The sequence below is a fragment of the Stomoxys calcitrans genome, chromosome 4, assembly GCF_963082655.1.
Source record: "Stomoxys calcitrans chromosome 4, idStoCalc2.1, whole genome shotgun sequence".
NCBI classification, from domain to species: Eukaryota; Metazoa; Arthropoda; class Insecta; order Diptera; family Muscidae; genus Stomoxys; species Stomoxys calcitrans.
Genome location: NC_081555.1, coordinates 60,971,152 through 60,995,703, shown reverse-complemented (window position 1 = coordinate 60,995,703; position 24,552 = coordinate 60,971,152). Strand labels below are relative to the sequence as shown.

The following is a 24,552-nucleotide window of genomic DNA, read 5'->3' as shown; positions in this document are numbered from 1 at the left end:
TTTTGGCAACGCAGAGTGTTATTGTAAGCGTTGGATATTTTTAGTGTATTTGAATGAAATGTAAGGATTTTAAAATCTTTTTTGACGAAAAATATTCTACGTAAAGGGATTTTTTAGGTATAAGACATTTAATTATGATAAATATTGTTTTTGTCATCTAAGAATGTGTTACAGATTGTCTTAATGCGTGTAAAGGCTGGTAGTATATTCGATTTTCATAGGAGCATTTCACACAGAACACTACAAAAATTTTTCACACAGAACACCACAAAAATCTCAATGTAGAGTTAAGAAAAATGTTTCTTAAGTAATGAGGGAATGTCCTACTGAATGCAATCAGCAAGTTTTTTTGCTTCAAAATCTTTTATCTAAAAAAAGTAGCCACGAAAAAAATGTTGCAAAAAACGAATACCGTATTGTTTTCCATCGAAAATCTAGTTAGAGCTCAGTAGCGATCTGAATGATACGAAACTCTGTTTTGTTCTATTTTTAGCACGTGGATTTCTTATACATATTTTTCTCTGTGAGTGCTTTCAATTTTCTGTAAATGTGTATGATGCATGCATAATACAGAAAGCAAAGTGTGAGTGTATGCTTGTGAACATATGCGAAAACATGTTTCTATTTTTGGCATTCGGCTTCTCGGTTGTTTTTCTCAGGATGCTTGATTTATCAAATAAAAAGTATAATTTGTGTTTATCTGCCTTTGGCCAACCGAATTTGTAGTCGGATCTGGCTTAGTGGTTAGCGCGTACGCTTTATAATAGTAATATCGCGAGTTCAAACTCGTAGGCAGCGCACTTTTTAGTTATTTTATTACTATTAATTATATTATTTTCCTAATTTCATACTTTTTAAATTTAAATATTATATTTTTCCCAATTTAGACGAATCTAATTTGTTTCATCCGTCGCTATATATACGATCGCTATATTACCTATCTATTGCCAGTCCAGCACAGTGGGCCAATTATAAATTTTGGGGTGAAATTTCTCCGATCTGAAGTATTATTTGAATATGGAGACTACTGTAGTAGCTCTTGGTAGGGGCTAATTCTGGTATTAGTTTCTATCACCTATCTATGACCAGTCCAGCACAGTGGGCCATTATGGTAAATTCAAATATAACTTTTGGGCCGAAATTTCTCCGATCTGAAGTATAATTTGAATATGGGGACTACTGATTCTGGTAGCTTTTGGTAGGGGCTAATTCTGGTATTCATTTGTATCACCTATCTATGACCAGTCCAGCACAGTGGGCCATTATTTTAAATTCAAATATAACTTTGGGACGAAATTTCTCCGATCTGAAATATAATTTGAATATGGGGACTACTGATTCTAGCAGCTCTTGGTTAATTCTGGTATTAGTTTGCATCACCCATCTAAGACCAGTCCAGCACAGTGGGCCATCATGTTAAATTCAAATATAACTTTTGGGGGGAAATTTCTCCGATCTGAAATATAATTTGAATATGAGGACTACTGATTCTGGTAGCTTTTGGTAAGGGTTAATTCTGGTATTAGTTTGTATCATCCATCTATGACCAGTCCAGCAGAGTGGATGTGCGTGAAGATAAATTCCGAATTTTACTAGCAGAGACACAAACCGCTTTGTTAACAGAGTGCGAGAGAGTGTAACAGAAGTATTAACGGAGATCCACTGAGGGGTTAGCAGAGCTCTGTAAATACTTAACAGAACCAAAAAACAAGAGAAATTAATTAAATTTCTTACTTCTTAACAATTTTTGCAAATATTCGTAAAAAGAAAAATAAAACCATAACAAAATTTGGAGTAAAATATTAATGCTTTGAACCAAAAACACCAAATGAAATATCTATTACCGTTGTACTGAGAAAAATGAAAAATTTATAAAAAAAAAAAATATTCTAGGCAGGATTATGTCCAACACTCCTGGAGGACATCTAAGAATTCTACAAGGTACTACCATACATCGTTGGAAAGGTCACGATGTGTGCTTTCCAAACATGTTCTTATTCGAAAATCGAGCAGTTGGTTTTTTCAAATTCCTGTCTTTTTTAAAAAAATTCTGGAAAAAAATGTTGACAGGATGATGGCCAACGCTCCTGGAGGACATCTAAGAATTCTACAAGGTACTACCATACATCGTTGGAAAGGTCACGATGTGTGCTTTCCAAAACATGTCTTTATTAGAAAATCGAGCAGTTGGTTTTTTCAAATTCCTGTACTTTTTAAAAATTTATCGAAAAAAAAATTTTTTTGAGAGAGAGTGTGGTTGTCTGGCCGTTCTGTTGTGTGCTCTATGTCGCTGTTTTCAGTTACAAACGTTGAATGTTAGATATTAAGCAGCTTTCTGTAAGAATGTTAATTACATATAAACATATACTTGGGAAAGTATACTTTTCAACTCTATAAAATAATTCATGAATTATATAATAATTAAATGATGAAAGCCTTTCTATTTAAATATATATTTGATAGATACTTATTGAGCAAATGTTTCAATTTGCACGTAGACAAAACAATTTTACTCACGCAAACATAGGCAAATGGCAATGCTTTTTGACTATGTGTGCGTGAGTACAATTGTTTTGTCTACATTCGAAATAAAATTGCAAATTGCCTAAGCTGCAATATTATTCACCGAATGTTCGTGGTTTGTTTTAATTTCTGCGTGTGGAAAGAGAGCTCGCTCGCAACAAAAAAAAAAAAAACTTCTCTGCTGAGAGAAAAACCACAGGGTACCGATTTGGCCATCGCTGGTCTAGACCAGGCATGGGCAAAGGAACTCTTTTGAGCATTTGCACTTAGCAGCTTATGCTCGTTTGGTGGAAACTTGCTCTCTTGACACACGCTGAAATAGAAACAAACTACGTACATTATTAATTACTGATCAGGCAACATAAACACAAATAACAACGAATGAATGAAAACTCAATTTGCTCCTTACCAGACATCTTTTGGAGATGCTTAATTTGGAAGCAAACACAGTCATGTTCAAATTGTAATGAAACATTTGCTCAATAAGTATCTATCAAATATATATTTAAATAGAAAGGCTTTCATCATTAAAGCCACAAGTTCAACCCAAAAAAAAACTCATTTGAAATTAATTGTAAAAAAATAACTATTTTCGAACCCTTTTGTCATTGTGATTTTATTTCGCGTGTAGAGCAAAACAATTGTACTCACGAACACAGCCAAAAATATGTGTCCATGCCTGGCATAGATAAAGTAAAGTATAGACACCTCACACTATGTTCAAAAAAGCTTGGAACAGAAGTGGAAAAAGTAAACAGCGCAGACGCAATATGCGAGTACGCTAATAACACAAGCGACCTCTATGGGAAAACTTATGAATTATTTTATAGAGTTGAAAAGTATACATTCCCAAGTATATGATTATATGTAATTAACATTCTTACAGAGAGCTGCTTAATATCTAACATTCAACGTTTGTAACTGAAAAGAGCGACATAGAGCACACAACAGAAAGGCCAGACAACCACACTCTCTCTCAAAAAAATTTTTTTTTCGATACATTTTTAAAAAGGACAGGAATATGAAAAAAACCAACTTTTCGGTTTTCGAATAAGGACATGTTTTGGAAAGCACACATCGCCACCTTTCCAATGATGTATGGTAGTACCTTGTAGAATTCTTAGATGTCCTCCAAGACCATTGGTCATAATCATGCCTAGAATATTTTTTTTCATAAATTTTTCATTTTTCTCTGTTTTTCATTTGGTGTTTTTGATTCAGAGCATTGATATTTTACACCAAATTTTATTATGGTTTTATTTTTCTTTTTACAAATATTTGCAAAAATTTATAAAAAGTAAGAAATTTAATTAATTCCTCTTGTTTTTGGTTCTGTTAAGTATTTACAGAGCTCTGCTAAAACCTCAGTGGATCTCTGTTAATACTTCTGTTACTCTCTCTCGCACTCTGTTAACAAAGCGGTTTGTGTCTCTGCTAGTTAAATTCGGAATTTATCTTCACGCACATATATAGTACTGGCCTTTAAACGTATTAAGACAATCGGTAACACATTCTTAGATGATAAAAACAATATTTATCTTAATTAAATGTTTTATACTTCAAAATCCCTTTACGTAGAATATTTTTCGCCAAAAAAAAGATTTTAAAATCATTACATTTCATTCAAATACACAAAAAATATCCAACGCTTACACTCTGCGCCGCCAAAATTACAACTTCATAGAATGTTTACACTGGATGCTAAAACGTGTTTTATAACTATGTTGTCATTTATGTGCTTAAACGGGATGTTTCACTAAAGAAAATATTTAAAAAAAATTTTCAAGGTTTGAACTGAGTATTACTGTAAAATACGAACCTAATTCTGGCCTTAAGGCAAAACGCAATGAAATTGCAAGAATACTTTCTCTAAAGACAATTTTAATGAAATGTTGTCTAAAGTTGAAATGTCAATGAAACCTTTCCTTAAGACAAAATTAAATAATACATAATAAATATAATAAAGATATTAAATAATTTTTTGAATTATCCTAATCGAGGGAACTTAAACTGGGACACAAGAAACTTGCGCTTCTACCTGTGAATAAATAATATTTACCAATAATTCATATATTGATGATTAAATTTTTTTATATGATAGACTTTGTAGTTAATACTAAATGTTTCTATACTACTAAGCTTATATTAACTTTAATAGGTACGTAAATATACAAATTAATTAAAAAAAATTAGATTTGTTTGAATAAAGGAAAATAAAAAAATAACAGTCAACGAGAACCGAACCCGAGATAATAGTCATACAACGCGTACGCGCTAACCACTACACCAACTTCGACTTGGATGGAACGGAGACACACGCCAATACGTAAGCACATAAATGGCAACATAGTCATACAGGCGCTTGGAACGATATTTTAAGCGGAACAAATGTTCTGTCATAGCCAATTAAAATAAAGTCATACACATTGATTTAACAATAAGTGTAAACATACTATGAGAATGCAATTTTGGCGTAGTAGGTTATATTGAAATCATTGGACATATTTTTATAATTGAATGAAAACAAATATTTATATTTTTAAACTTTTTTTTGACGAAACGTATTTCAGCTAAAAAAGGATGGTATATCGATGGTATACGTATATCGTCATTTGCCACCGTGTGTATCATCGAAAATCTCGGATGAGCTTGGTAGCGGCGCATATAAATAATATGCAGCTCTGTACTGGGATTCTGTAATTTATATCGTTGAGTAAAATTTGTCGACAAATAATCGTTTGCGCTAACGATTACGTTATTCTCTAATTCATCGTTAACTGAAATCGTCTGTAATTTTTTACTTTGGCAACTCCAGCTAAAAAAGAAAAGGACAAAAGTGACAGATAAAAAATAATTTTCTCATAGCCTGTAAATCTTCTTATTTAAACTGAAAAACATCACAAATATCAATAAAATGTACACTATTATGTAGAAAAAGTGTTAACCGCGCTTATTAATAGATTATGCAAACGTATCCGAAACAATTGAAAAATACTCTAAAGCCACTCTATATAATGATTTTTATTTCTTGTCGTTAAAGAAAACACTTTTAACTCACGATTTTCTTTTCGTTAACGAAAAAAGCTGATTTAAATGAATTTCATTTGTTAAAGAATCCAAGATTTGGATTCAAGTCGAAGTTGGCGTAGTGGTTAGCGCGTACGCGTTGTTTAAACAATGAAACGAGTTCGGTTCTCGTGGAAAGTTAATTTTTGTTTGTTTTATTTTCCCCCATTCAAACAAATCTAACATTTTTAATTTATTTATATATTTATATACTTATTGAAGTTAATATAAGCTTAGAAGTATAGAAACATTTAGCATTATTATCTATTCACAGGAAGAAGCGCAAGTTTATTGTGTCCCAGTTAAGGTTCTCACGATTAGGATAATTCAAAAAATATTTTAATTGCTTTATATTCTGTATTATTTAATTTTGTCTTAAGGAAAGGTTTCATTGACATTTCAACTTTAGACAACATTTCATTAAAATTGTCTTTAGAGAAAATATTCTTGCAATTTCATTGCGTTTTGCCTTAAGGCCAGAATTAGGTTCGTATTTTACAGTAATACTCAGTTCAAACCTTGAAAATTTTTTTTTAAATATTTTCTTTAGTGAAAAGCACATAAATGACAACATAGTAATAAAACACGTTTTAGCATCCAGTGTAAATATTCTATGAAGTTGTAATTTTGGCGGCGCAGAGTGTAAGCGTTGGATATTTTTTGTGTATTTGAATGAAATGTAATGATTTTAAAATCTTTTTTTTTGGCGAAAAATATTCTACGTAAAGGGATTTTTGAAGTATAAAACATTTAATTGAGATAAATATTGTTTTTATCATCTAAAAATGTGTTACCGATTGTCTTAATACGTTTAAAGGCCAGTACTATATTCGATTTTCACAGGTGAAAACACATATTTTTCACGGTTACTTATTTGAAACACTACAAAAATCTCAATGAAGAGTTAAGAAAAATGTTTCATAAGTAATGAGGGAATGTCCTACTAAATGCAATCAGCAAGCTTTTTTGCTTTAAAATCTTTTATCTAAAAAAGGTTGCCACGGAAAAAATGTTGCAAGAAACGAACGTACCAGGCATAACATTGTTTGACATCAAAAACCTTGTTAGAGCTCAGTAGCGATCTGAATAATACGAAACTCTGTTTTGTTCTATTTTTAGCAAGTGGAATTCTTATGCATATTTTTCTCTGTGAGTGCTTTCAATTTTCTGTTAATGTGTGTGATGCATACATAATAAGAAAGCAAAGTGTGAGAGTATGATTCTGAACATATGTGAAAACATGTTTCTATTTTTAGCATTCGGCTTCTTGGTTTTCTCTGGATCCTTGATTTATGAAATAAGAATTATAGTTTGTGCTTATCTGCCTTTGGCCAACCGATTTTGTAGTCGGATCTAGCTTAGTGGCTAGCGCGTACGCTTTGTAATAGAAGTATCGCAAGTTCGAAACCCGTTAGTTATTTTTTAGTTATTTTATTACTATTAATTATATTATTTCTTTATATTAATTTTATACTTTTTAAATTTAAATGTTATATTTTCCTCAATTTAAACAAATCTAATTTGTTTCATCCGTCGCTATATGTATGAATTTGTATCACCTATCTATGACCTATGATGAATTCAAATATAACTTTTGGGGCGAAACATCTCCGATCTGAAATACAATTTGAATATGGGGACTTCTGATTCTAATAGCTCTTGGTAGGGGTTAATCCTGGTATTAGTTTGTATCACCTATCTATGACCAGTCCAGCACAGTGGGTCATTATGTTAAATTCAAATATAACTTTTGGGGCGAAATATCTCCGATCTGAAATACAATTTGAATATGGGGACTTCTGATTCTAATAGCTCTTGGTAGGGGCTAATTCTGGTATTAGTTTGTATCACCTATCTATGACCAGTCCAGCACAGTGGGCCATTATGTTAAATTCAAATACAACTTTTGGGCCGAAAATATCTCCGATCTGAAATACAATTTGAATATGGGGACTTCTGATTCTAATAGCTCTTGATAGGGGCTAATTCTGGTATTAGTTTGTATCATCTATCTATGACCAGTCCAGCACAGTGGGCCATTATGTTAAATTCAAATATAACTTTTGGGGCGAAATATCTCCGATCTGAAATACAATTTGAATATGGGGACTTCTGATTCTAATAGCTCTTGGTAGAAGCTGATTCTGGTATTAGTTTGTATCACCTATCTATGACCAGTCCAGCACAGTGGGCCATTATTTTAAATTCAAATATAACTTTGGGATGAAATTTCTCCGATCTGAAATATAATTTGAATATGGGGACTACTGATTCTAGCAGCTCTTGGTTAATTCTGGTATTAGTTTGCATCACCTATCTATGACCAGTCCAGCACAGTGGGCCATAATGTTAAATTCAAATATAACTTTTGGGGCGAAATATCTCCGATCTGAAATACAATTTGAATATGGGGACTTCTGATTCTAATAGCTCTTGATAGGGGCTAATTCTGGTATTAGTTTGTATCACCTATCTATGACCAGTCCAGCACAGTGGGCCATTATGTTAAATTCAAATATAACTTTTGGGGCGAAATATCTCCGATCTGAAATACAATTTGAATATGGGGACTTCTGACTCTAATAGCTCTTGGTAGAAGCTGATTCTGGTATTAGTTTGTATCACATATCTATGACCAGTCCAGCACAGTGGGCCATTATGTTAAATTCAAATATAATTTTTGGGCGAAATATCTCCGATCTGAAATACAATTTGAATATGGGGACTTCTGATTCTAATAGCTCTTGGTAGGGGCTAATTCTGGTATTAGTTTGTATCACCTATCTACGACCAGTCCAGCACAGTGGGCCATTATGTTAAATTCAAATATAACTTTTGGGGCGAAATATCTCCGATCTGAAATACAATTTGAATATGGGGACTTCTGATTCTAATAGCTCTTGATAGGGGCTAATTCTGGCACTAGTTTGTATCCCCTATCTATGACCAGTCCAGCACAGTGGGCCATAATGTTAAATTCAAATATAACTTTTGGGGCGAAATATCTCCGATCTGAAATACAATTTGAATATGGGGACTTCTGATTCTAATAGCTCTTGATAGGGGCTAATTCTGGTATTAGTTTGTATCACCTATCTATGACCAGTCCAGCACAGTGGGCCATTATGTTAAATTCAAATATAACTTTTGGGGCGAAATATCTCCGATCTGAAATACAATTTTAATATGGGGACTTCTGATTCTAATATCTCTTGGTAGAAGCTGATTCTGGTATTAGTTTGTATCACCTATCTATGACCAGTCCAGCACAGTGGGCCATTATGTTAAATTCAAATATAATTTTTGGGCGAAATATCTCCGATCTGAAATACAATTTGAATATGGGGACTTCTGATTCTAATAGCTCTTGGTAGGGGCTAATTCTGGTATTAGTTTGTATCACCTATCTATGACCAGTCCAGCACAGTGGGCCATTATGTTAAATTCAAATATAACTTTTGGGGCGAAATATCTCCGATCTGAAATACAATTTGAATATGGGGACTTCTGATTCTAATAGCTCTTGGTAGGGGCTAATTCTGGTATTAGTTTGTATCACCTATCTATGACCAGTCCAGCACAGTGGGCCATTATGTTAAATTCAAATATAACTTTTGGGGCGAAATATCTCCGACCTGAAATACAATTTGAATATGGGGACTTCTGATTCTAATAGCTCTTGGTAGGGGCTAATTCTGGTATTAGTTTGTATCACCTATCTATGACCAGTCCAGCACAGTGGGCCATTATGTTAAATTCAAATACAACTTTTGGGGCGAAATATCTCCGATCTGAAATATAATTTGAATATGGGAACTTCTGATTCTAAAAGCTCTTGGTAGGGGCTAATTCTGGTATTAGTTTGTATCACCTATCTATGACCAGTCCAGCACAGTGGGCCATAATGTTAAATTCAAATATAACTTTTGGAGCGAAATATCTCCGATCTGAAATACAATTTGAATATGGGGACTTCTGATTCTAATAGCTCTTGGTAGGGGCTAATTCTGGTATTAGTTTGTATCGCCTATTTTTGACCAGTCCAGCACAGTGGGCCATAATGTTAAATTCAAATATAACTTTTGGGGTGAAATATCTCCGATCTGAAATACAATTAGAATATGGGGACTTCTGGTTCTAATAGCTCTTGGTAGGGGCTAATTCTGGTATTAGTTTGTATCACCTATCTATGACCAGTCCAGCACAGTGGGCCATTATGGTAAAATTCAAATATAACTTTTGGGGCGAAATATCTCCGATCTGAAATACAATTTGAATATGGGGACTTCTGATTCTAATAGCTCTTGGTAGGGGCTAATTCTGGTATTAGTTTGTATCACCTATCTATGACCAGTCCAGCACAGTGGGTCATTATGTTAAATTCAAATATAACTTTTGGGGCGAAATATCTCCGATCTGAAATACAATTTGAATATGGGGACTTCTGATTCTAATAGCTCTTGGTAGGGGCTAATTCTGGTACTAGTTTGTATCACCTATCTATGACCAGTCCAGCACAGTGGGCCATTATGTTAAATTCAAATATAACTTTTGGGGCGAAATTTCTCCGATCTGAAATACAATTTGAATATGGGGACTTCTGATTCCAATAGCTCTTGGTAGGGGCTAATTCTGGTATTAGTTTGTATCACCTATCTATGACCAGTCCAGCACAGTGGGTCATTATGTTAAATTCAAATATAACTTTTGGGGCGAAATATCTCCGATCTGAAATACAATTTGAATATTGGGACTTGTGATTCTAAAAGCTCTTGGTAGGGGCTAATTCTGGTATTAGTTTGTATCACCTATCTATGACCAGTCCAGCACAGTGGGCCATAATGTTAAATTCAAATATAACTTTTGGGGCCAAATATCTCCGATCTGAAATACAATTTGAATATGGGGACTTCTGATTCTATTAGCTCTTGGTAGGGGCTAATTCTGGTATTAGTTTGTATCACCTATCTATGACGAGTGCACTGCATTGCCATTTTAGAAATGGGTCATATAGGTCTTCAAAAAATATTGTTGGCATAGAGGTTTGAGGGTTTAGCTATTATTAAGCATTTTATAGTTGTAGATAAATTCTTTAGCAAGTGATTTTAGAAAATATTTGGTGAGAAAATGCTAAAAATTATTTTTTTTATTTAAAATACAAAAGAAAATTAGTTAGCAGTGCTCTGTTTATCACTTAACATAGCTCTGTTAAAATGTCAGGTTTGTGTCTTGGCTAAGTTATATTCAAATTTATCTTCACGGACATGTATGGTTCAGAAACATTGTTCGGGGTCGTCCATGTTTTCTAAACGTTGGAATAATGTTTTAAATATGGTGCTTAATCGGGACGATCCTGAGGACATACATACTTAAAAGTAGGTCAAGAAGTCATATACAGGCTTATTTAGGGGGTATATCTATCTGGGTGGAAATTGGTGCAAGTGTTGTCAAATCGGATAAAAAATGACGCTTCTAGGCGATCAAGTTAAACTATGAGAATTGGATTTGGTGAGAGTGTTTGAAAGCAGATGTCTCAAATGAGGCAGAAATGTAGGCTTTAAGGAGTATTTAGTCATACCCGAAGGAGAGACGGACATGGCCAGATCGACTTGGAATATATACTTTAAAGGTTCGTAGGTCGATGTTTCAAAATGTATGCCCTTTTCTTAGTGTGGTGGCGATAATGAGTAACACCTATACCTATAGTGGTGACAATGACCTACCTTCACATGCAAGTTTTTTTGCAGAATGTTGCTCTTTTCATAACAGGAACTATTAAAGAACAAAATGGGTTTTATACGATGATATCCAGCAATTTCATAAAGTTGTGTTTGTTGTTTTTTTTTAATTTTTTTTTGTCAACTGAAGCATTTTTCTCTTCCATTGTATTTCGCTATTTATTTCTATACAAATGTTCTTTCACATTTTGATTGGCGTTTTTCGTATCATATAAATTTTAGCTGACGTAAAAAATGACAAATTTTTATAAAAATCGTATTTTTTAAGTTGAATTTTTAACACAATATTTTTTTTTTTTAAATTTTCCATAGGGGTTGATTTTGAATCATTTGGAAATAATTAAAGAAACTAAGAAACTGACTAAAGCTTTTGGCACTTTTGCACGGAATTAAATTATGACCTGTGACACTGAATTTGCTTTATGTTGAGAGTTAGAAGAACTGTCACCATACGTTTAGCTAAATAATAATCGGAGCCAGCAAATCGAGCTAAGCAAATGTGCTGGCGGCGACCACTACCTTTAATTTGGTACTACGGGTGTTTTGAACGCCTTTGCACTTCGGTCCTCAGGGGCGGTACAAATCGGGGCACGGGTGCCATACTTAAATTGAAAAAGATTTATACTCGTATTTATTTATATATATGTATATCCCTTTATTTTCAAAGGGTTGTTGGTGCGAAAACAAAACAAAAAAACACATTTTTGACACAATTTAGTAATCAAAATTTAGTGCATATCAGATAGAAGCGAAATTAAAAATTAAAGTAGAGCTGTTAGCCAATTTGGAGCCCAATTTACGACGTGCCGCAGTGCGACACCTCCTTAAAGAGAAAGTTTTTATATAGCATAGTACCTCACAAATGTCGCCGGCATTTAGACTGATTATACCACCGCTGCGGCACGGCTTTCGGACTCGGCTATAAAAAGGAGACTCCTTATCATTGAGCTTAAATCGGTTAATAAATGAGGAATAAGAGGCTAAATAGACAGATCGGTCTAAATGACAGCTATATATAAAAAAGATCTGGTGGGGAACATAATTGATTCGGATACCGAGTGGCCAAGTCAGGTAATAAATGCACTTTTAATGTCCTTAAGGCCCTGATTCGACAGATCATTATATGGCAGCTACATAAGATTTGACCATACTCAGTTTGGATGTCAAGTGGCCCCATTTCAAATCACTGTTCCAATTTTCAACGAAATCGGATATTAAAAGCGCCTTTTGCGGGCTTAAGATCCTAAGTGGGTAGATCGGTCCTTATGGCCGGTATAACAAAATGTGGTCCAATGTGGAGCATCTCCAGTTAAATCAACGAGAGGCCTAGTCCAACAAAACAGCTCTAAAATTCGACGAAATCGGGAAATAAGTGAGGATTTTATGGGGGACGACCTGTCATAAGGCCCAACGCACAATGATGCCAAATCGAAAAATCTTGGACATAATTCTTAAACTATTGAACAGATAGAAATATGTACACGAAATTTTACATAGTCAATGTTGAGTTTTTCAATAAATATGCAAAATTTGGGGACCCTAGTGGGTTTAGAGGCTGATCCATGGGGCTTGAATGTTGGCCACCTCGAGTATGTCACATTCTGCATTGCTTGCCAAACAGTCATTTATGGGCCGATCGGCTTGATTATTTTTATAAAAGATAGAGCTCGTAATACTCTACAAATAAGATATTGGACTTACACGATTTTTTTTAATTTTTATCAATGTACCACCCACACGAGTGGCGATAAAATGCACCCCTGTGGAGTGCCTTATGTCACTTTTTCCATTATATTTATGTCATGGGATTCACCATTTATCCATCTGTTTCTTAGCATATGTTTTATCCAGTCTCTAACGACCTGGACCACCCGGTAGTGGTCCAAAAATTGGATCAGTGTGTCGTTCCGCACTTTGTTAAAAGCCCCCGCGATGCCAATGCATACCGCCAGTGTGTACGTTTTGGCATCGAAGGATTCTTCTGTTTTATGCACAACCTCGTGCAGGACAGTCTCCACCGATTTTCCCTGTTTGTATTTCAGCAGTCCGCTGAATGCCCTACTCTTTATCATGGTGTCCACAATACGTTCCATGGTTTTGAGTAGAAAGGACGTAAGGCTTATATGTCTGTAGACCTTTGGTGTCGCATAACTTGCCTTGCCGGACTTGGGTATAAATACCACCCTCGCCTTCTGCCAGGCTTTCGGAGTATATGCAAGTCCCAGGCACGCTGTGAAAATATTGGCCAGGTGGACAGCCAGATAGTCCGTATTCTTCTGTAGTAACGCCGAAAATATACCATCAAGTCCGGGTGAATGAAATTGTTTCAAGCCCCTCAAGGATTCCCTCTCCATAAATTCCGTAATAATAAGCCACCGATCATCATCAGTATTCCAAGATTCCGGTGTCTCCGTGAATCCCTTCGTATCCTGTGGAAAATGAATTTTCATCGAAAGTCTCAGCATGTCCTCCGTTGTCTCTCTCATTCCCATTCCCATTTATTTTAATAAAACTATAGTAAAATCCACTCCAACGATCGCCAAAGGTCACGCCCACTCTTCTAGACTATATTTTCCAATAATTTGATCATAAAATTAATTATGTATGTGAAAATATATTTTAATATAAAAATTCACGATAGAGCGCCACCTATATGTGAAATTTAAAATTATAATACAGTAAACCTAATATACAAAAATCCTAATACAAAAGTTATAAAAACCAAATACAAATAAGGAAAAAACCTACGCTCTATCCGAATTTATTCAATTTGGAACCCTAAGTATTAAGAAACCAAGATTTTGCCTCTTTTTGGCAAAATTTGGTCATTTTTTATTTTTTATGCTCCATTTTTCAGAGTAAATGGCCAACTGGGAAAGAGTGGGCTGAAACCGTTTACAGAAATTATAATATGGACCACGCTCTTATCAAATCTTTTCAATTTGAAGCCCTAAGTATAAAAGAAACTAAGATATTGGTCATTTTGGGCAACAAATTTTTTATTTTTCTTTATGATGCCCAATTTTCAGAGTAAATGGCCCACTGTAGCCAACTGGAAAATAGCGGGCTGAAAAGGATTGCAGAAAATATAATATGGACCAAGCTCTTTCCGAATCTATTCAATGTGAAGCCCAAAGAATTAAAGAAACCAAGATATTGGCCATTTTAGTCATTTTTTCCATTTTTCAGAGTAAACGGCCCACTGTGGCCAACTGGGAAATAGTGGGCTAAAAACCTTTACGGGAAATATAAAAAGGAAGGAGCATTGTCCTCCTTCCGAGTCTATTCAACTTAAAGCCCTTAGTATTAAAGAAATAAAAATATTGGCCATTTTTTGGAAAATTTGAACATTTTTCAATATTGTGCCTTATTTTTCAGAGTTAATGCCCCCTGTGGCCAACTGGGAAATAGTGGGGTAAAACCGAGAGAATAGCAACTACTCTACACATTCCAGGGATGCCGAAATCTGTGGGTATGCCTCTAGCGACATGTAAGCCAAGTATTCAGGGCCAGGCCCGAAGGACAACGAATGATAGATGGTCACAAAGAGGGGACTGTGAGCATTCCAAAACTATGTGGCCTAATCTAGACTTGAAGAGGTTTACCGCTTTGCTGTCATTGGCTAGAACAGACGTTTCAGTCATTGTGTCCATCATCATGCTGACAGACTGAAGGTTGCTGGCAACGACTTTTGCAGGAGCTGTGAGGACATCGAAGAAGAAGAGACTCCACTTTAGGATCTCATTTCTTTGAGAACCTGTCTGATTTAGCAGATGTGAACATTCGCAAGTTATTGGGCTTTTTAAAGCGATCTGGATGGTTCAACGGTAAGAACTATAAGGCATCTTCCTTTTTCTGTTCCTGTGGTATCATGGACTAAAACGTCTGAGTCTGATGGCAGACTGCCACTTAAACCTAACCTAACCTACGATATTAAGTGGATATTAAAGTGGAACAATTAAAAGAACGCAACTAAAATACGATATAAAATATACTGTTACATCCAATAATTATATTATTGTATTGGATATAGAAAATAATGGATTGAGATTTAGTATAATAACACTTTATTTAAGAAGCGTTATTTGGAATCAAAAATTTGATGAAATGAAGAGATATGTGGTCGAATCTGGATACAATAGTTTAATGATAATGGAAGACCTTAATTTGAGGATAGGAGATGTATCATAGAGCATACTGTATGTATGTAGAAAGTTTTCTATCGGGCACTCATGAAAGAAAATCAATGAAAAGGGAGGGCACTAGCAAAGGCCGAATTTTTCTAGCTTGCTGCAACGAACAAAAAATTGTAATTTTAAATTGAATTCGGTAACTACACCTTTTTACCTTTTTTAAAATCTGTAAATGATTTTTGCGCGATGTCTCAGAACTTGCTCAAATTAACGACAGTTTTTATGTTGATGAAGCTATATGGCCGACCACTTACCGATTGCTCTAACGCTCAATCTTGCATCGGATATCAACTCACGAAAAATGGCACTTCTTCTAAATGAATGTGGAGGGACTCCCTTAAGGATCAATATCAGAGAAAGACAACTGAACACTTAAATAGATTCTTAACGGAAATTTCTGCAGTTAATTTCAGAGATTTGTCAGTAATCACGAAAAACATTCAACGGTGAAAATCGAACATATTTAGTGCCAGCCATTATGGAGTTTGGAATTTTTTTAAACATGGAATTTGTTGAAGCGACATCGACTGCTCTGTAGCAGCAGAGCAAACCTGTAAGCGCCATCTGCAAACTAATATGTAACGACATCATATCCAATGGGAACGGCACAGCTGTGAGGAATTGTCATCTGATGGTGAGTATAGGAGCAGTTATCTAATCACCACTTCATTATAAAATTGCGCAACCCGTCTGTCAGCCTAAAGAAGAAAAATAAAATTAAGCCAAACAATTTCGTGTTTTTTTACTTTTTTATGTTCTCACACACTTGGACGAACTTCGAAGCCTACCTTCAGCTGGAGTATAAAAATAGTATCTTGGCTCTATTATACAAAATTACTACGTTGCTAAAGCCAACCACACACATAAAAGTACTTGACTTTGAAATTGTTGGTCGATATCATTTTTTCCGTCACGTGGAAAAAAAAACTACTCTCCGAGCAAGCAAATATGATTTATCACCGAGGAATCAACTGATGGAAATAATGTATACATATGTAAAGGGTGATTTTTTTGAGGTTAGGATTTTCATGCATTAGTATTTGACAGATCACGTGGGATTTCAGACATGGTGCCAAAGAGAAAGATGCTCAGTATGCTTTGACATTTCATCATGAATAGACTTACTAACGAGCAACGCTTGCAAATCATTGAATTTTATTACCAAAATCAGTGTTCGGTTCGAAATGTGTTCATTCACCGTAACGTTGCGTCAACAATGAAAATCCTAACCTCAAAAAAATCACCCGTTATATGCCGCTAACCATTGAATGGATCTCAATTGATGACAGCCGGATCGATGTTCTATCTATCCAAAATAAAAATTGGCAAGTAAATGACAACAACAGCAATATGACATTGAACTAGTGCAAGGCCGGGTTGGGTGCTAATGTGAAAAAAGCGAATGTCGATCCTTTCAAAGATGATATACATGGTCAACAATTGTCACACGTATATGTATTTGTATGTACATATTAGCATATCGATTGATGACATTGCAACATTGCAAGGTGGGGAGTATGTTGATGCGACATCGACTGCCCTTCGACAGCAAAACAAGCCTGCGAGCGCCATCTACAAAATAAGCCAACCAATTTCGTGTTTTTACTTTTTTATGTTCTCCCACACTGGGATGAACTTAAACAGAATTTGACTCGTCAAATTTCATTAAATATATATGCAAAATCTTTTCACTGAAATGTTTTTTTTGGCAAAAAATCAAAAAGTATATTTTGAACATTTTTTAGCAAATATTTCACATTGTGCCCAAATCTACGGCCAACACCTACATAACATTCCTAGAAAAAACAAAATGGTTTGATTTGATAATTTTATTTTAAAATTATTTTTCAGGAAACCATAATTATTATCAACTAATGGCTGTCTTTTGGCCATGAACATTCCACTAAGGAACACGGGCAAACTTATCACATATCAATGAGTGCAGTCCGAATCCAGTTTAAGCTCAATAATAAGGGGCCTCCTTTTTAAAGCCGAGTCCGAACGGCGCGCCACAGTGCGACACTTCTTTGGAGAGAAGTTTTACTTTAACTGTTACTGGATTTGTATCCAGATTAGAGCAATGAGTTTTGTTTTTGCTTCTATTTGAAATAGAAAAGAAAAATAAAAATAATTTATAAAGTTTAGGCAAAACATAATAACGCCAATTCGCTGAGCAGGCACAAATTTAAATGAAATTTAGGCTTTAAAAATAATTTCAAAGTATACACTGAACTGGGAAAAAGTTTGTCTTTTGAGAATTTTAGAAATTAGAAGAAATTTTAATTAAATTTTTGCTATAGAAAAAAATTATAAATATTTTGTCTTTCGAAAAATTGTAATAAAATGTTCTCTTTGAATAAATTCACTGGATCTAGCTGAAGTTTAGTCGTTGTGTTTGCTCTTAGAAAAAAATTCATTTAAATTTGTTTAGAAAAAATTCTGGTCCGGAAGCCCTTACCCAGGCTACGACCCTGATCCCTAAGGTAATTCAAGAAACACGTGGTAAAAAAATTGGCTCAGAAATCATCCAATGATTGGAAAGTTTGAAAAATTTTATAATTTATAAAAATGTAAATTTATAGTGTGAATTGGAAGAGTGCAAAACAGACATGTGAAACGTGCCCGAAGATGGAGAACATTGCAAAAACAAAATGAGGTATTTATGTATGTAATATTGTGTTGGCCGATACGGGATAACTATGAGCACCACACAGGCTGGAACTTTGAGCTCCGACTTGTGTGGTCCCCATCGTTATCACGGGAAACTTAGCTGAAAGCTACCGGGCGCGTCCACAGGTTGCGGTTGGTGGAAAGCTCGTTTTTATGCTGAGTAGCTGCAAATGCGGCCGCGATCAGTCAGCGATTTTCGAGAGGAGAGTCTCAGAGAGGAGTCAGGTGGCACTGGCTCTTAATTAAATACTGAGCCCCAATGATACTCGAGATGACTAGGCGAGTTATGGGCGCCTTCAAATAACCAATGGCCAACATCAGCGTCTGTTCCCAGGTTAGGGGCGGCTGGCGGCGAGCGTCGGATCTTGGAGCAAGCGACTCGCCACAACGAGGAATACGTGTGCAATCCCACAAAACCCATGCAGCTGGGGCGCAGGGCCAGTAACCCGCCCCCGGAAACTGAGAAACAAAGGAATAGTAAAAACGGACCTCCCAAACGAAAAAAGGACCATGATTTGCGGATCTGCACCTGGAATGTCCGCACTTTTTATAGATAAGGTGCAGCATACGCGCTAGCGGATGTAAAGGGTGATTTTTTTGAGGTTAGGATTTTCATGCATTAGTATTTGACAGATCACGTGGGATTTCAGATATGGTGTCAAAGAGAAAGATGCTCAGTATGCTTGGACATTTCATCATGAATAGACTTACTAACGAGCAACGCTTGCAAATCATTGAATTTTATTACCAAAATCAGTGTTCGGTTCGAAATGTGTTCATTCACCGTTCAGCGATGAGGCTCATTTCTGGTTGAATGGCTACGTAAATACGCTGGTGGAATCATTGGACCGTATTTTTTCAAAGATGCTGTTGGACGCAACGTTACGGTGAATGAACACATTTCGAACCGAACACTGATTTTGGTAATAAAATTCAATGATTTGCAAGCGTTGCTCGTTAGTAAGTCTATTCATGATGAAATGTCAAAGCATACTGAGCATCTTTCTCTTTGACACCATGTCTGAAATCCCACGTGATCTGTCAAATACTAATGCATGAAAATCGTAACCTCAAAAAAATCACCCTTTATTAGAGAAGTACAAGGCAGATATTACCGCCTTACAGGAAGTGCGATGGACTGGGAATGGCGTCACTACAACACCAAACGGTGACGAACTATACTGTAGCTGCCATAACACGAGGCATGAATTAGGCTGTGGATTTGTGGTTAGTCGAAGATTGAAACACCTTGTCTCCAGCTTTACTCCGGTGGATGAGGGGCTAGCCACAATCCACATAAAAGCGAAATTCATCAACATCAGCCTTTTTTGTGGGGCATGGGCACAGCCTTATTTGTGGGGCATGGACGGAAAACAAAGACGAGCAGACCAAGGATATTTTCTACGAGCGCCTAGAGAGAGAATATGACCGCTGCCCCGCCCATGATATTAAAATCGTTCTGGGAGATTTTAATGCGAAAATAGGGAAATAAGACATTTTTGGTCCAACAGTCGAAAGGTTTAGCCTCCACGAGATAACGTCCAGTAATGGGTTGAGGCTGATAGATTTCGCCGCGGCGAAAAAACATGGTAGTTAGTAGCACCAGATTTCAACACAAAAATATTCACAAAGCCACATGGCTGTCACCCGATCAAAACACGAGAAACAACGTTGTGATAGATGGAAGGCATTCATCCAGCGTGTTAGATGTACGATCGATCCGTGGAGCGAATATAGATTCGGATCATTACCTCGTTGCAGCAAAGGTTCGCACCCGTTTGAACATGGCGAGGAAAGTACGATCTGACACTGCACGGAAGCTAGACATTGAAAAGCTGCAAACACAACAAATGGCAGCGGCATAGTCCACTCGACTGACCCAACTGCTTCATGAAAGCACTCGTTGATCCGATGCTATAATGGCGCAGTGGCAAACTGTTGCCCTCTCCATGGAAAATGCCGCGAAATCCGTACTTGGGTACCGGAAGCCTCCTCCAAGAAACCCATGGTACGACCAAGAGTGTCGAGATGCTACTGGAGCCAAGAATGCGGCATATAGAGCAACCCTGGAATCAGTTGCAACGCGCAAGATGAAGGAGTGGTATCGGGAGAAAAGGAGAGAGGAGAAATGTCTATTCCTCAGAAAGAAAAAGGAAATGGAAAGACTTGAGTTTGAGCGAATTGAGATGTACAGGAGTCAGAATTAAGTCTGGAAATTCTACCGAAGAATTAAACATCAAACCGATGGCTTTGGTGCAGGCTCATCCTCCTGCAGAGACAAAGAAGGAAATCTGGTAACTGACACAGATAACATGCTGAGGATATGGAAAGAACATTTTTCCCAACTGCTAGTGTTCGATGTTGGCGGCGAAGAGGATACGGCAAAACCAATCCCTGATGATGGTATACAATGTTTATCTCCTAGTCAGAATGAGGTCCAAGAAGCAGTGACCCGACTAAAGAACAACAAGGCAGCAGGAGCCGACGGGTTACCCGCTGAACTATTTAAGACCGGAGGCGACACGCTAATAAGGCGTATGCATCAACTTATCTGCGCAATCTGGCTAGAAGACCGCATACCTGATTATTGGAACCTCAGCATACCATGTCCCGTACACAAGAAAGGAGACAAGACGGAATGTGCCAACTACAGAGGAATAAGTCTCCTCCCCATCGCATACAAGATACTCTCGAGCATACTGTGTGAAAGATTTAAACCTAAAGTCATCCACCCTAGACCAGATATTCACACTGCGCCAAATCCTGGAAAGACCCGAGAAGGACAAATCAACACGTGCCATCTCTTAGTTGACTACAAAGCCGCCTTCGATACTCCTTTACGTTCAAACGTATTTCAAGCCATATCTGAGTTTGGTATCCCTGCAAAATTAATAAGACTGCAGGATGACACTTGCTGATACGCGTTCCTCAGTAAGAATAGGAAATAATCTCTCCGAACAATTTAATACCAAACGAGGTTTCAGACAAGGAGACAGCTTATCGTGTGATCTCTTAAATATCCTGCTGGAGAAGATTATACGAGATGCAGATGTGAATAGATATGGCACACTAATCACAAGAGAACACATGGTACTCGCCTATGCCGACGACATCGATATCATAGGTCAGTCATCGGAAGTAGTAACTGCAGCCTTTGAAAGAATCGAAATAGAGTCAGTGAAAATGAGTCTGGCAGTAAATGGAGATAAGACGAAATGGATGGTCTCAACACCCAAAAAGCCTTGCACAACCGAGCAGATAAAGAAAATGGAGAAAGTTGGGAACCACAACTTTGAGACAGTCAGTAACTTTATCTAGCTCGGCACCGCCGTAACCGAAACGAATGACACCAGTTTTGAGATTAAGCGAAGAATAATACTGGCAAAAACAGATGCTACTTTGGAATAAGTAAGCAGTTTAGAAACAAGGCCACCTCTCGACAGACGAGGATTACACTATACAAGACACTGATACTGTCCGTGCTGTTATTTGGTTTTGAAGCATGGGTACTTGTGAAAGCAGATGAGGTAGTGCTTGGAATATTTGAGAAAGATTTTTCGTAAAATATATGGACCAGTTTGTGTTAATGGAGAATATAGGCGACGTATGAACCACGAGCTGTATGAGCTGTATGACGGCGATAGCATAGTTACACGTATCAAAATACAACGGCTGCGTTGGCTAGGTCTTGTTGTCAGAATGGATGAAGAAGCTCCAGCAAGAAGTCTTTTGAAGGCAAACACGGTGGTACACGCAAACCGGGAAGACGAAGAGCCCGATGGAAAGATCAAGTTGTGGGAGATACCTCGAAACTTGGTGTCAGAGATTCTAAAGGGTGATTTTTTTGAGGTTAGGATTTTCATGCATTAGTATTTGACAGATCACGTGGGATTTCAGACATGGTGCCAAAGAGAGAGATGCTCAGTATGCTTTGACATTTCATCATGAATAGACTTACTAACGAGCAACGCTTGCAAATCATTGAATTTTATTACCAAAATCAGTGTTCGGTTCGAAATGTGTTCATTCACCGTTCAGCGATGAGGCTCATTTCTGGTTGAATGGCTACGTAAATAAGCAAAATTGCCGCATTTGGAGTGAAGAGCAACCAGAAGCCGTTCAAGAACTGCCCATGCATCCCGAAAAATGCACTGTTTGGTGTGGTTTGTACGCTGGTGGAATCATTGGACCGTATTTTTTCAAAGATGCTGTTGGACGCAACGTTACGGTGAATGAACACATTTCGAACCGAACACTGATTTTGGTAATAAAATTCAATGATTTGCAAGCGTTGCTCGTTTGTAAGTCTATTCATGATGAAATGTCAAACCATACTGAGCATCTTTCTCTTTGACACCATGTCTGAAATCCCACGTGATCTGTCAAATACTAATGCATGAAAATCCTAACCTCAAAAAAATCACCCTTTAGAATGAGCGCAGAAGCTCGAGGCGCCTGGAACGCTTTTCTACGTTCGGCTAGTGGAACAAATATTCTGTCATAGCCAATTAAAGTTATTAATATTGTGTTGGAATATTTAGTATTCATACAAAAATTATGCATCCTAAGATTAATTGACAGAAACACAACTACCTAACAGCACACCTGCATGTATATCAATACTTCGAGACATTGAATCCGAAATGCTAAGGTTGGTATCCATTACGATTTACTTCAGTACAAAAATATATTCCTCATTAAACACTTTGCAGAGACGGTGTCCCTTTGCTGATGTGCCAACTTCTTGTAAATTTTGTTTGAACTCTTATATGTATTTCGTTTAACAAAGACAGCAATAAAACAAAATGCAATCACGTGGATGGATTTTTGTCCTCTACATAGTGCTCACGCAACCATGTATAAACTAAAATATTTTTTAACCAATGAGATCCATATATTTGTACCGACTCCTTTTGTAATACAAATTAGTTTTTTATATTTAATAAAAAGACAAAATGTTTTAGTGCAGTATTTTTCATTTTGTATTCGCAAAAATGATTTACTTATGGAAAAAATAGCAATTATTCATTTTAATGTGGTCTGTTAAACGTGTTTTTGACAGAATAAAATATAAATTCGTTTATTGAGTTGATAACCGATTTAATTGAATTACTTTGCTTGTCATAAATGCAAACTTCAGGATCGATTTCCACAAAATTTTTAATTGACTTGCAAATTTCTTAATTAAAAAAGATTTTAATTTTTTCTATGTGATTGCCAATTTTTATTCACTTGTGTTCCTACTAAGGCTAGTGGTTCTCTGTCCGGAAGAGTGGCTGTCCGCCTTAAAAAATCCTATATAGCTCCATTCAATTCCTAGTTTCTTTAAAAATTTGTTTTGAATCATGTATGAAACATGTTTTTTTCGTTATTATTATTGCAATCTAGTTTGTTATTTTTCACTTGGGCTTTTGCATTTTGTGTTTTTTACTATGCAAAACAAAAATTCAAAATAAACAGAAATTCATGCAAATTGTATTTCTTTTATAAACAAAATTTCAATGTCGTCGCAACATTTCACCGCTGCTGCTCCGATTGTTTGAACATTCAGATAGTGCTTACAAAGGGGGTGAAGAGGCAAGAGGGAAGAAACGCTTTCGTTCTCTCTGCCTCTTCAGCAGGGCTGCCAGATTAATTTGGTGAAAATCCAGCACTTTTGAAGAAAAGAAACTGCATTTTAGGCACTCCAATTTTTATCTATAGATCATATATAGATGTTTAGGGGGATCTAATACAGTGGCGGAAAATATTACGGACACCAGCACATGTGCCTAACACAGACCTAATACCACTAACTGTACCAAATGTTAGGGATATCGAGTCAAAAATACATATGTACATTTAAAATGAGCTCAAAAAACCTAATTAGAAAATCCATTCGAATGACTTCCGATTCGCGCTGTATTTGGCAGGATTCTCGAGTGGTTTAATATAATTTATTGCTCCAAATGTCACCGAGGTCGAGACAAAATTAAACCTTAGCTGAGCTCAAGTAGTAGACTCGTGATATATATATATATATATATATATATATATATGTCACCCTAAAAATAGGTTGATTTCACAGTTCTATAAAGGAAATCTGTCAATTAAAACTATTTCAAATCTGCATTACGTTTGTAAATACCTATGTTAGAATTTTGGAATTGGAAATGTTTTTTTTTATATAATCGAAATGAACTGTCAAAATGATATATTTTTTTTCGTGGATAAAAACATTTTCAGAGTAAAAATTGGCAAATCGGCACTTTGCTATTCTTGAAGCAAAAAATCGGCAAATATGGCAGTCCTGCTCAAGAGACAAACGCCGTCACTCTTCTTTAATAACCACATGGTGGGCGAGGGCAGACCGAGAGCAAGCA

General features: G+C 36.2%; 1 protein-coding gene across 1 annotated transcript in view; it reads right to left on the bottom strand.

Annotated features, from left to right (window-relative positions):
* The window catches only part of LOC106090172 (axoneme-associated protein mst101(2)), a 503,361-nt gene that overhangs the window by 478,140 nt on the left and 669 nt on the right, over positions 1-24,552 (bottom strand). Inside the window, exon 2 of the mRNA XM_059366674.1 lies at positions 23,753-23,843. Within this exon, the coding sequence (XP_059222657.1) occupies positions 23,753-23,843 (91 nt within the window). The remainder of the gene's footprint in view (positions 1-23,752; positions 23,844-24,552) is intronic.